The sequence below is a fragment of the Labrus mixtus genome, chromosome 3, assembly GCF_963584025.1.
Source record: "Labrus mixtus chromosome 3, fLabMix1.1, whole genome shotgun sequence".
Classification (NCBI taxonomy): Eukaryota; Metazoa; Chordata; class Actinopteri; order Labriformes; family Labridae; genus Labrus; species Labrus mixtus.
In genome coordinates this window covers 10,305,300-10,320,029 of record NC_083614.1, presented here as the reverse complement: position 1 = coordinate 10,320,029, position 14,730 = coordinate 10,305,300, and the positions used below count along the sequence as shown (strand labels likewise).

The 14,730-nt window shown below is 40.2% G+C and overlaps 1 protein-coding gene across 1 annotated transcript in view; it reads left to right on the top strand.

The window, feature by feature from the left end:
- The window catches only part of LOC132958345 (inactive N-acetylated-alpha-linked acidic dipeptidase-like protein 2), a 479,226-nt gene that overhangs the window by 324,193 nt on the left and 140,303 nt on the right, over window positions 1-14,730 (top strand). Inside the window, exon 13 of the mRNA XM_061031099.1 lies at window positions 3,821-3,967. Within this exon, the coding sequence (XP_060887082.1) occupies window positions 3,821-3,967 (147 nt within the window). The remainder of the gene's footprint in view (window positions 1-3,820; window positions 3,968-14,730) is intronic.

Here is a 14,730-nt window from a genome sequence, read left to right as displayed (position 1 = left end):
AGCTCAAGTCCATTTACCATTTACCCCATGGAGGGTCGCCTGGGATGTTCAAGGGGGGTTCACAGAAACTGGAGGGGAAGAGGGAGGAAACTGGAATGAAAATCAACTTCTATTAAAATTAATATTATAACATTTTGATCTTTTTTTAGATGCATGTCGATCACTGCCTGTGTTTCTTTTTCTACGACAATCTTCAGATATTATTATTATATTATTATTAACTGTATATAAAATAAGGGAACATGAAGGAGCTGTTTATTTAATTTTTGCAATCGTAACATTAAAGGAAGTTATGGAAAATTGCTAGGGGGGGGGGGGGGGGGGGGGGGGGTTTCCCACCAGAGGTTGATGCTATATGGGGGTCCTTGGCATGCCAACGTTTCGGAACCCGTTGTTTTGACTATGGGTTGTGTAATAGAGTAATGGATTCTTATCTTTTAGTTCCCCCCCTTTCATTTTGTGGGTTTATGCAGATATTGTGCAATATATGTTTGTGCTTTTCATTGGTAAGTACTTTTCTGTTTAGTGCTGATTGTTGTGCATCGCATTGCATCATATCTTGTGTATCTAAATACATGAATGATCTTCCAACCTTGTGTTCGTCCCAGATTATTCACCCCGACATATTTAGTGAGTGAGTGAGTAATAGATTGAGGAGGAAAGAAAGCTCACAGAGGATGTAAAGACGGCTGTCACGGGTCCCTCTTGCTTGACTTTGCAATAACTCTGGGTCTACACCTGCATTCAGAGTAAGCATGCATGCTCAGGTGACCAAACAGCGGCCAGTCTTGCCTGCGATTGTAAAAATGACATGGCTTACTTGTCCTGCACTATGAGGGCTGCTCTTTGGGTTTGGGAATGGTGTGCTTGTCCCATCCTGTCTTGCTTATCTTATCAACTAGATTTTTTTGTGAGGAAGGCCCTGTGTAAAACCATGGTGACCGTGCATGATATAAGTGAAAATATGCTGTTAGTACGTATTTTCATGAATTCATTCATCTTGATAATTTTGTGGATCTATAATTAACTTCTGTCAACCATCTTAGGGTAATTCTTCTTTTGGGTCTGTGAAGCTGTAACCTTAAATCGTAAAACATCTAAATTGTAGCAGATCTTTATTTGGATAGGAGCCAACCATATGCTGTTTGCTAGACTAAAGTTTGCGTCTGTTACGTATATAAATCATGTTCATGTCATCTTTGTTTCTTTATAGCGATGGTCCCAAATGGAAAGGAATTGTGGGCTGTACTTTCTCGCAGAATATAAGCTCCACTGTGTGATGAAGATTTGGCAACATTTGTCAGATCTTGGTCAGATGATTTTCAGCATGGGTCAGCAATGATCCGCACTTTGTCAGCCATGTGTGTTTCTGTTTTGTCTGACCTCGGCTGACTAAATCCTAAGATGATCCACAGTCTGTTTCACGATTTCATCATTGAACATTTACTACAGAAACAACAACCACCTAACACATGCATAGTTTCCGGTGTTTGTATTTGACCATAGACTTCATGTACAGCCCGTTTTGCTTGACCTCCGCTCTAACAGGCTTCTGTAAGTGATTGGAAAGAAGAATATGCTAACATTGTGATAAGTCAGCCTTCAGTGGGCAAATGTCCCTCTATGAATCTCGATCACCTTTTAAATTGTGCACACATGAACAAGCATTTATTCCCACCCTGTTAACTCCCACAATTAGCAGACGTAAGTGGGTAATGAAATGCCCTTCATGAATCTTGATGTGCTTGTGCATTTTTTTGCCCTTCTAGTCTTTTTTTTTTTCAAAGTGAACGTGACACTGAGGTACAGGCCGACATGTCGAGGCAAGGCTAAAGGTATTATCATCCGTCCTTTATTCACTGAGGGTGGGAATGCGTCAGAGTAGAGGTTAATGTTTAAAAAAGCAACAGAAAGAGAGAAAAAGATGATGACGGCATGCCAGTGACAGTAGAGGGGATGATTGGACAGCAGAGCTCTCTCCTTGACAGACTTTGAAAAAAAAACGTTAATTACCGGTAACTGCAATGTGACAGAAAAACATTGAAACGTCGGATGGGCACAGTGGATTTGGACAGTTCAGATAAGCTTCTATTGATTGACTGCTGACTTCTGTTTTCCGACACCATGACTCTGGTTTCAACACTTCTCTTTACAGCAGCCTTGTTGTGCCTTCAGTCTGGAATAATACCAGAAAGCGGTCAACTGTGGAGAAACGTGACAACAGCTTGGATTGTGTAATTAGGCACAAACCAAACGTTAATAACAACCTCGTCTTGCCATTTTCAATCTCAGCGCTATTTTTTTAGCCTAATTAAGGCTTGTCCTTGCTTATTCTGAATGGCTTCGGTGTTCAAACAACTTGTATAATTTTTTAATGGCTTAAAAAAATTGATTTTCTCCCTGATCAGCACAACACCTACTGAGCATCCACAAACTGAAACACTCATTAAATCAACAATGCATTTTTAAATCCATTTTCTATAAAATAAGCCATACCTTTAAGTTTCCTTTTATAGTCATTGGATGCTAATACAGTATACATCCTTATTAATTGTCGATTGTGAGTACGTTTAATTAAAGTTTGGCTTAACCCTAGCCTATCACACCTTCCTGAATGGAAGCAAAGAGGTCCAAATGTGTCGTTAATAGAAGCCACAGCAAATGTGAAGTTTAAGCAAGGATATGCATATTGCCACATCAAGTTTACGTCTACATAAATCTATCAGCGCTATGTTGAAGCCTTAATATTGTATATTTAAGTCAACAGTGTTGAGGCTTGAAGGTTGTCACGTACCACATACCACACAGCCCTTTTAAATGATAAATGGTAAATGGGCTGTACTTACAGTACATAGTCCTGACCACTCAAAGCACTTTTACATCATGTCACATTCACCCATTCATACCACTGTTGGCAGAGGCTGCTACATAAAGTGTCCATCAACGTATTTACAGACTGCTGCCTATGCCGTCTGGAACAATTTGGGGTTCAGTTTTTTCCCAAGAACACTTCTACTGCAGAAGCTGCAGTATTTAATCGCCAATCTTCTGATTGAACGGTGACCAGCAGCTCCACTGTGTCATGTTCTAAATTTGTTCGCTGTTGTTTTATTGGAAAAGTGACAGTCCTGGATGATAACATGTTAGTAGATAACTGGTGAAGTGAATTGTGTGGCTTCCAAGGAAACGCCATGACCTTCATTTTCACCTTGCTAACCTCTGTTTAACTCTTGAACACTTAAATGTTAGCACACATAATATAACTCATACAATCAATGCACATTTGTTTGCTTCTTGAAATTTAAATAGAATTTAAAAAAAGGCCAAACTACACACTCTCTCTCTCTTGGGCACCTGACCAATCAGTGTCCAGTGTAAAAAGTGTATAGGCTTTTTAGGTAGGGTAGAATTCAGTTCTATCTGAACCAGTTTTCTTGCCCGCTTCCATCGCTGCAACACCTGTTGGTTTGCTGTTTGCGGCTGTGGCAAACCGAAGGGCATCCAAAACGGCCATGTGGGGGTCCCTTAAAACCGCCTACCTTCTGTCTCCAAACAAATCCAGAGCATTCAGGACCAGAATCTAAACTTAGAAGGAGGACATACTGGCTGCTGCATTGTTGTCAGAGAAGCCAGCACTTCAACCTAGCATGTTTCTTTGTTTCTTGTTTCTGTCTGATCATATAGTAAGGTCACTTGATGATTTAATTCAGTAGATATCTTACAAATTGGACCTTTGACTCATACACCTGTCTGTGGCCTTTTCTTTTTCATCCTGTGTACTTCATTTATCACACGATCTTTCTTTTCTTCCCTCCTTCAGAGACAGTTGCTGAGTTGCATTCGTGGTGGAAACTGCCCTGGACCCAATGTGAGCTCGCTGCAGTTGCCTGGAGATGTGAACTTCTTCGCCAACCAACTCGCTGTTCCCACGATGGAGTTCGCCTTCGAGCAGACTAAAGCAGAAGAGGTACACCCAAGCAAAAAACACAACATTATTAAATTCATCTGCTCCCATTTCTCTTATAGAACACCATCTGTTTCCAAACCACCGTCTAATTAACTTACTTGAGCAGTAAACTAAGCAGTAACACCACTGTGCAGTGGCTGAGCTACTCGCAAAACGCTGTCACACACTTGAGTTTCTTTGTTTCTGACTGTGATGTGAACAGATTCAAGTGGATAAACTGCTGAGTCTGCCAATGTTCAACACATGTTTTTTGTGATCTCTAGATTACAAAAAGCTCTTTCTGTTAAGATACACACTCACCTGTCAGTAGTCTGTGTTATATCACATTTTGATATTTTGAATAATATCAACTTTATGACCTGGGATTTGATTAAAACCATCTTTAAGCTATGAGACAAAAAATACTTTCAAGATTGAATAAAATGTAAATCATTTACAAACTAAGCTTGACACACTTTTGAATATGTCTCTTTGAAAGCAGCAAACGCTGCTCAATGAGCTCCCAAATTATGCATACCCCCATTTACTTCCATTAAAAATGCAGTATTGATGTTTGTTGTACTGCCTTGGGGTGGAAACCGAGAGATTTGGCCCCAGCAAAGTCAGCCCATTCAAATTTGGAACTTCTGACTAGGACGGCAACTTTGAGCTTAATTAGCGCTTCATGATGTTTATCTGCCCCCCAGGCATCTTCTCAAACTGAAAATAATAGGTAGTGGAGGATGAAATCCACATAACTGGCTGTAGGATGAGAAATTAAGCCCAACATGATTTGCAGACAGCCTGATAGCACAAATGTGCTTGACCCTGCTAGGGGAAAGTCAATTTTGTATATATTAGCATTATCTTAATAGCATTTACAGTGGACTGTTATGCTAAACCTTTGGGTAATCCCATTTTCTGTATTGGTTAAATACTTAAATGAGACATTAAGAAATATCAGGTTGGACATAAAGTAGAGAAATCTGAAAAAAAGTTGTCTTTGGGATTCAACAAGTGCAATGAAGACTGATATGGTGTGACCTATGTTTTTGATTGCAAACATTTCCCTCCTTGACATGACGCTGTTAAGCGCTTGTTAATCATGTTCTTCTCATTCCACTCAAAATTGAATTGAATATTTGTCAAAAATATATCATTTAAAAACCTCAGTGGCACAGATAGCGGTCATTTCCTTAGCATACCTCCAGGCCTAAACGTAGAACCAAACATCACTCTGAGAGTTTCTAGCCAGTTTGGACCGATTTTCTTCCCCAGAGATGCTTGTTGAATCCAGGCCTGGGTAAGTTAAATCTTAGATGATGGACTCAGCCGTAAGGAGAAAGGTCAAACATCCTGTTGGCAAAGTAGGTATGAAGAGCAGAAGGTAATATGTTGGATCTGTGACCTGCATGCTTTATCATATCAAGAGAACTTCTCCTCCCAACAGAGTTCTCTCCTCTTAGCTAGAGGGACCGTCTGTCGACATGAAGTTACATTTGTATAATGCATGGACAGTTACGTAACAGATGTGTGGTGTCAGATAAAAAAACAACAACATCAGTATTGCAGCACTGTGATATTTAGCTAAGCCCATAGGGAAATGTTTTATTGCTACCAAGGTTGTTGGTTGCCAGTCTGTAGCAAACAGTCTCCCAACACTGAGTGTTCTGGCAAAGTTCACCCAACGGGGCCAAAAGGTACAATTTTAAAGGTGGATGTCAAAACACCTAAAAACAAACAAACAAAAAAATTACTTTTTGTCAAGTTGTTTTATTTTGTTTGTCAAAATGAACACAACTGGAGCTGAAATGTTAACAGAATTGTCGGTTTATCAAATACTTGATTATTCTTATAAATGTTTTCCTCCAAACAATTAAGCACATACTGAAGTATTGTTATTTTGTTTCCCCACAATGCCACACTACCTGTGTTGTCCTGGTGAATAGACCTCTAAAAGGAAGTATTTGAGTTCTGAGACTCACAGTTTTTAATTAGTGGAAAATGACAAACTGGAACCTTGAGCATGGTGAGAAGTCCTTTAAATATGTTTGCTGCTTAAAGCTGCTGCTGTTTTTTTTCAGTTTTGATTTAATCTGGTCCAATCATAATGCCACTCAATGTTCCCAGTCAGCTTTGTGCCTCTGTCTGAAATTCTGACATAATTGTAAGTCTTGCTTCTAGTTCCCACAATATTTTTGAGCAACTTTAGTATGTATGGAGGACAAATAGTGCGAAAGACATCTAAGAGCATTTGTCTGCCTTTATATGGGGATACATTTCTTATTTTCATTGTTGCCAGTGTGCCTTTCCACATTGGATTTGCTTTGTGTGAAAGAGCTCTTGTGTAATCATGACCAACATGGGAACTTATATAAGTGGCAGTATTTCTATCACAACCAAAGTTGATTGAAAATTGATTATTATGTCAAACACTATCCTCGATCAAAAATTCAAATTGATTGATAAAACTGACCCTTCCTCCTGGACTTTCATACTATTATCTTACCTGTATGGGTTTTCTCTGGCTTCCCTCCACATGACATGTGCTTTAGGTTATTTGGTGACACTGCCCTCGTCTGAATATGATCAACTGCTCTCTTGCTCTGGCAGTACCCCGCTTCTTGTCTAGTGTTACCTTGAGATTGGCTCCAGCCCCCCTAGACTGTCTGAGTCACGATAGAACAATAACTCACTGTTAGAGATGACAATATAACCGAGGGGCGTCCAAAACAGCCATGTGGGGGTGCCTACAAAACCACCTACCTTCTCTGGTCTAAACAAATCCAGACCATTCAGGACCAGAATCTAAGCTTAGAAGGAGGACATACTGGCTACTGCATTGTTGTCAGAGAAGCTAGCACTTCAACCTAGCATGTTTCTTTAATGTCTGATCATATAGTAAGTTCACTTTATAATTTCATTCAGTAGATATCTTACAAATTGGACCTTTAACTCTTTAACGCAGTTTCATTGATATATCTGTCAAAGGCAATTATTTGGAAAAAAGGAAAACTATGTTTTCAGCTGAAATGTAAAACTTTGGCAGTACACCTCTGATAACATATGAATCTGTATTTATACTCTAATGATCCATAGAGAATGTCATAGCAGACAATTTACTCCAGAAAGATGACTTTACCTTTTGGTGCTTGTAAAAGACAGTGGTCTCTTTTTGGGTAATCAAAACGGAGAGAGCCAAAGACGCCAGAAGACACAGGAGAGTCTTGGGAACTCTTTAAGTTAATTTATCGCAGCAGCTACATATGGCCTCAACCACCGCAAGCACCTTATTGAGCAACTTCTGCCTCTGTGATCCAGCCTTGTTCAGCTGTTGTTACGAACCACTATGTGTGATCTACTGTGTGTGTGATTGTATTCATTCATCCTCATAAGCCCAATAAACACAGTTGTGTTGTTGGTAATGTGTCTGAAAAGCACCAGATGTTGTGTAGCGGCGCCATAGTGTTCATGACAGGAGTGTGGTTCGCCGAACATTTGTTTTCTCGTTTAGCATCTGTTTTTCTTTCACTCCATGAAAGTTGTCTCCGCTGTAGAGTTACTCTCTCCCACACCATCCTGTGATTATCAACTCCCTGCAATCATTTGACAAAGTTTGTTGTAGAAAGTTTTCACAGTTCTTTAAAGATCACTTGGGCCTTTCTAAGATGTTTTTTCGTTCGGAGACTGGAGAAAGAACTGTTTGCTTGTGACAACATTTGCTAAATTTGAATCTTATCTTATCTAATCTCTCTATTATTAGAATTACGTGTGATGCAAGACTTTAATATCCAAGACAACTGCTTCAGTGAAACTTTCTTTACCACTGTGCGAATAATCTGGAAGAGAAACTCCACCAGGTTGGTTCCTTGCGTGGGAGTTGTCTCTGACATGTGTCATCAAGCAGTTGCATTGGCTTTGGGGACACAGGGAAAAAAAAGATGCAGACAGGTCGGCGAGGTGGGAGAAGAATATTTGACATCCCCTCATCTTTGCTGCTCTGTGGTTCAGGGCCACATTTAGGTTCAGGCGAGGAGAGCTAAGGATTAATAGACCAAGAGGGATCTTCATCTTGACTTTGGCATGTACTCTTTGGACTGTAAGCCATTACAGCAGCTCCCTCCAGACAATTATAGTCCTCCAAAAATGTCCAGGGCTGTGACACCTCCTGCCCTCGAGCCTCGTGTCACGTCCTCAGACTTCTCTTTGACAGAATTACTGTCTGGAATATAAATTGATATAAGAGGCAGGTCAGAAAATGACTGTAGATCTATCCAACAAAACAAAAACAGTCTTTCTTCACCCTCGACATCAGCAGCAACCACCAAGATCTTTATAGAGATTTTAACCCATGTGACACATAATTTGACAGTCTTTAATACAAGCTCTGTGGCATTCGGACAGAAGGAAAATATGAAGCTCAAAATAATTGCCCGAATCACTTGACTTGTCTACCTCATAATGACTCCTGAAATGTATTTTGATAGGAGAAGTGTTTATGTGTGTGGATATGTTAACTTCAGGGAAGCAAGGTTAGGGAATGAAAGTTTATTTGTGAGCATACACCAAATAATGTTAGAGGATAAAGCACAATAAAGTTGCTATACTATATCAATCAATTCATAAAAAGTGTTATCTCGAGACGCTTTACAAAAGAGCATATGGGATAATACGCAGGCACGATTTCTCCTTTGTATTCCTCACGTTCATGTTGTCCACATTTCCTTCTGCCAGTCTGATGGCACTGGCTGGACGTCAGAATGTGTTTGTGAGACGACACAATCCGATAGTGGTGGCTGGGCGTCAGGGGCGTCGGGTGGTAGTAGTGCCAGATCACCTCGCTGAAGGTTGGGGGTGACCAAGAGAAGGCCTATACACCTTACTTAATATCAATCAATCATTATTTGTATAGCCCCAATTCATAACAAATGTTATCTCAAGAAACTTTACAAAAAGCAGGTACAAGACCTTACTCTTTGTTATAAATAGCATATTGTGTTTGTTTCCTTTGTCATATTTTCTGTGTAACCAGGGTTGTATTTAGAACATTTTGCCTTATCTTCTGCTTTCGCCCTAACCCTTCGTAAAATCAAGTCCGCTTTAAGGGCTAGCTGCAGAACACACCCACTCAAAAAAGTCTGTTTTTACAGCAGAAGTTATCATGTTTACAACCTGGTTCTAAAAACAAAGTTGGACTGGCTAGCTCATATCTCCACCGGCACATACTGTACAGATAGTAAGATTTTTATTATTTTTATGTCATCTGTTTTGATTTTATGAAGGATAAGTGTTTCACAATAAGGTGCGTAGCTGATCTGATTGACAGGCGGGCGCGATGTAACGGTTTGTCAAGAGGCTTAAAACCCACCTCAGCTCCAGCTCTCAGCCCATCGTTAGCTTGACGGAAAGTTAGGCTGAGACAGCATTTCGAGCATGGTGAGCGTCATAGATGGGACTCGAAAGCCAATGGGTGACGTCACTCAGTCCAGATGGTGGTCCATTAATATTTACAGTCTATGGGCAAAATGTCATCTTTAAACTTCTTTGAATGTTCAGCCATCCTCACAAGTAACTGACCACCAGAATTATTATTTGTGCATCTTGATATCTGTAGGCTGGCATTTTAAACTAACTCAAAAATTCTTCAATCAGTGTGTCTTTGTGCACCAGTGATCTGATTTAAATGACATGACTTGTGTCAGATATAACATTAAGGCAAGGACCTTTGTCAATAGTTTTGATATGCTCAAATGTGACTGATTTTCAGGTTTTGAAAATGTGGAACTGGGTCCTAACTATAAGCGGGTTTGTTCCCCAACTATCTCAGCATGTATTTTTTTTTTAAATTTCAACATAGAACAGAGTTAACCTTACCTCACCTGTCCCACAGTTATTCCGTGTTGAGCACTGGATTCAGAGAGCTTTCGAGCCCACAGTGTGATCAAGCACTTGTCTGCTGAATGAGTGGCAGTGGAGTGAAAGTATGAAGCATATCTCATATACAGCTGTAAACATCTCATTTAACGCAAAATTGACAAGCTGCTTTGAATTTGGCAGCAATTCCATCACGCCAGTTCTCCAGGAGCACATCACGTCTTTATTTATCATTGCCTCTTGCAGCAGAAATACCAGTTTATGACACCAATTTACGGTGTCATTTGTCCATTTCAAATGGTATTCCTCAGCCTCCATGTTGGGATGTAAAACACAGTAAATCAGAGTCTTGTTTAGTGGCAGTAGATACCTGATCTAACCATCCTGGAAGTCTGTAGCTGACGAGAATCGATATTACATTTGCATCCAGCTCCCCCCAACACAGCTGTCAGGCCAAACCCCCCTCAGTGCTTCAAATGATCACACAGGCTAGGTAGGGTACACACACTCACACTAACCACATATGCATATCTCCATCTGACACATCTTACTTCAGGGAAATTCCATCTCCAACTTTGAAGATGGGGATGAGTGAGGGTGCGGGGGCATGAGAATGAAGTCTGTAGAGAGGAAGGAGGAAACGGGGCGAGAGTGTGGAGAAGGGAGAAGGTGGTGAAGTAAAAGTAAGATGATGGCTCCTTAACATCAATAAATCATTACCATATTAAATTTGAGACATTAGCCTAATGAGGACTCGAGAGACATCCTGGTCTCTTGAGTCCTCTTCTCTTCCCTTTTAGCTTGGTTTTCATGGAAATGAGCAAGATGATTGTAAAGTTTAAAAAAAGAAGAGTGCTCTATCTATGAGCATCAGGGTTCTTTCAGACTTAATTAAGGTCCTCAAGTGCCACAGAAGACACTACACAACAGGTGTCACTGTCTGAATGTAACACATTTACAGATGTAAAGTTCTCTGCATGTTTAAGGACTACTAAACATGCAGGTAGGTCCAACTCCAAAAACACGTGCATGGTTCTCGGAGACTCTCCTCTCCATCATGGTTTATGGTTATTCACTTCCTGTTCTCCCTCACTCGCTCTTAAAAATAAACTCTTCCACTGAGGCCCTCTTACAGAGCTAGAGCGCGTCCGCTGAAGACTGGATTTAAAGCATTTTGTTTTTGCAGTTGTTTCCTGTGTATGTGTATGTATGGCGTTTATGTATTCACAGTGCTGTTGATGCAGTTGTTTTGGCTTGGAGCACTTTAGGTTTTATTACAATAGAGTACTAAAGGCTAACACGAGCTAAAAAGACAGTCACTTCAGACAAATCTGAGATATTGTTGCAGGCGCACACTTTCAGATGTACATTATTAGGATCAATTAAGGAAGTCCAGCTGAAGGCTACACTTCTTACACTGCAGAATAACAACACACAAGGCTGTCGACATCATGTCCCTTCACAGTCCTTACATATTCAGATATATAGAAGGCAAGTGCTTCTTGAGTAGGACTGACCCTTAGAGTCACTTGATTTGCATTAAATGGTAAATGGCCTTGAGCTTTTATAGCGCTTTTCTAGTCTTCTGACTACTCAAAGCGATTTTACACCGCAGGTCACACCTACACATTCACACGCTGAGGACAGAGGCTGCTATGTAAAGTGACCATCAGAAGTAACTAATCCCATTCATACACAATCATGCGCCACAGACGAAGCAGTGGGAGCATTCGGGGTTAAGTGTCTTGCCCAAGGACACATCAGACATGTAGATGCAGGAGCCGGGGATCGAACCCCCAACCTTCTGGTTGAGAGACGACCAAATCTAACAACTTTGGCTGAAATAAAAGCCGGTAGCAGACAGTCAGCACTCAGGAGATACAGACTGGACTTGTTTGTCTGATGCTGCTGCCATGCTTACTTGGAAGTCAATTCCGTCCATCATGTGTGAACACAGAATCAGAAGCTTTTACTCCGACATCCAAGGAAGGTTTTTATCTATTTATGGATGTTGCTTCTTTTGCAGCTTCAGTCAATGTCAGTGTTATTTCCTGTAGTTGTCCATATGAGTGTCTGCATTGAGGATTCCTACTAGTGTGTTTGCAGACCCATATTAGAAAGAGCTGACTTAGTTTGTTAGATTCTTTCTTATTTGATTGACAAACCTTTTGTCAGATGTGTTCCCAATTGTTTGTTTGAAGAAAGGGGGTTTATTCAAAAAGTCCAGGTCTTTGAAGTAATTGACATGAGGAACATTACAAGCGTAACATGACATTTGTTTTAAATGTAATCTTTGACAGATGCTCAAACAGTAAACTTCCCTTTTTCATCCATCCCTTCCATAAATGCAGTAAATATAACCTCATTACTACATACTAACCCTAACCCTACCCTAACATTGGCTGATGTCTCTTAATCTTGAGTCCAACCTCAGGAGCTTCTTTAGTAAAGGGGAGTAATGGGTCCCTCCTTTGTTTCCTGTTTCTATCAAGCTCCAAGCATCAATTAAGATTGGACAAATGAGTCTGCATATGTGTCAAAAAGGCTTCTAAATACTGCAAGTTATCAATCCTGAAAGCCCTCAACCAAACTTGATGTGCTCTAAAAGAGACGCATGTTTTTGCTCAAACGTTTTAAAGCCCAAAGCTCACATTGGAAACAAACTCCTAAAGTCCCTCCGCCTGCTTAAGGGGCTCTAGCCTCCAAAATGGGGTGCGACCTAACCGCTAGGCCATCTGCGCTCCAACTTTATCTTTGTCTTGGATTAAAGGTAGAACCGCTAAACACACAACTGTAATACTTTTGTTACAGCTCTGATGGTGGTGTTGACCACCTGAGTGAGTTCACCCACCATGTCATTATTACTACATCACTGGATGTACTCCCACAGGAATATTTAAATATTTATCTTTTAAAAGTTTTTTAATCCTCCTATCTGTTTATTGGGCGTTCAACTCATTTCCATGTAAACAGACGATAAAGCACAGTCTCACAGTAGCTGACTCAGCAGAAGTGATTTGTCGTTGGATGGGCTGTTTGGTCCAGTTAACATTAGTGGAGAAAAGTTTATCAGCACTTTGTGTATGCCCTGCATTTAGCTCTTCACACAGTAAAATGATTGTCTAGAAATCTGCTTCCATATTTTCCCAACAAAGCGAATGTTTTTTTTAAAAATATTTTTTATGGTCACGTCCCCTAAATGGCCTTTGAGTCACTGTTTATAACGGAGATTAGAGAACGAAATGCTTTTTTTGTTGTTGCTGTTCTTTGAGTCAGCCAGGGGTTATTTAAAGTTGAAGCGATGACTGAAGCTTCAGCAAGCGTGACATTTCGATCAAAGATTTATTTTGTCAGCATGCATTTTTAGCCTTTGATATAAAAGGTAGAGCTAAAAAAAGCTGTTCTCCTATGATACCGTTTACCTTACATTTCTGTCGACACATCTACCTGCATTTTCACTGCAAATGAAAATCAAAGGAAAGAAACACAGGAGTTTGTAGTCTTAACTGATTATTTGAATTCATCTATTTTAATGTTACATTGAATGTCCTTGCCACAGCATTTATTATGTCAATCAACCAATCAGTCTTCATTTTAAGTGTCACCACGGCCATGGTCCCAATACACTCCAGAGAATAGATAAGACAAACAAAGCAAGCAGGTAGATAAAAGCAAATAAATGCAAAATGGATTGTGTTCATATCACCCTTTTAGAGTCCTCAATTCCCTCAAAGTGCTTTCCATTTCACCCTTTAACACACAGTCATACACTGCTCACAGGGGCTGCTATACAAAATCAAACTTATCATTCACACATGCACACATTGATGGCTATGCCTTTATAATTTTGGACTTGAATGCCTTGCCCAGGGTCACGACATCTGGACTGCTGGAGCTGAGAATTGAATGACTGTTTTTTCCTTCTCAAAAAAAAAATGCAAAATTAAATAAACCACAACTTCAGTGATATATTAACATTTGAGGTAGCTGCTTGGTAGCATCATTACCTTTTGGAAAATGCTTTACATTTTACAGTCCCAGTTACACATACATAGATCCTATTATAACCAACACAGTTTTTAATACATAGGACCTGACTTACTAAGGACCCACCCGAGAAAAGGGAAACCCCAGGTTTAAAATAAAATGTTGGCGAAAAGAGGGAAATAAGAAGACATAAATGTCAATCTTGATATTCTTTAGAATGCAGATGCTGTGAATGTTCAGTTTTGTTTGGCTATAAATAGGCAAAAATATAGTTTAATCATGGTGTTTCCTGCTGTCATTCCAAACATATTAATATGTTTGTGGGAATAACGCGATCTTTATGCCTTCTTTCATTGTGCTTATGGCTCCTCCTAACTTCAATAACAGCAGCCTTTTGTGCGTAACGCTGTGCTTCTGGATAAGCCCGTTCCTTTCAAAGGTGTTAAATGCAGTCACTGTCATAATCACCACAGTTTTTGCCAGGCTTGGTAAATCGCAATACGTGTACTAACTTAACTTCATTGCATTTTCAGCAGAGCGCAGCTATGAGTAGCTGTACACACGGGTTTACAAGATCACAGGAGAATTACAAGATCGCATGGGACTGAAGAGAAAAACGTGCAAACACGTTGCTCTGTCTTTCCGTGGTTGCTTTGTTGTTAGTTTGGTGTTGGTTTTGACATTATGTTGATAAAGTGATGAAAAATACGATCGCCAGTCTGTATATTGTTGTTTTATTTTGAAATTCACCAGACGCTCTGTGCATTTCCCTGTCTGACTTCCAGTCCGGGTCGTTGTATTCTGTCCAGCTTGACACGCGCTTACAGCGCACTCCGTAGAAAATAGACTTGCAGCGTATTTGAAACGAAGCAGAGTGTAGTGGCGCTGGTGGCACGCTCCAGAGACGGACCACTGCGCTCGCT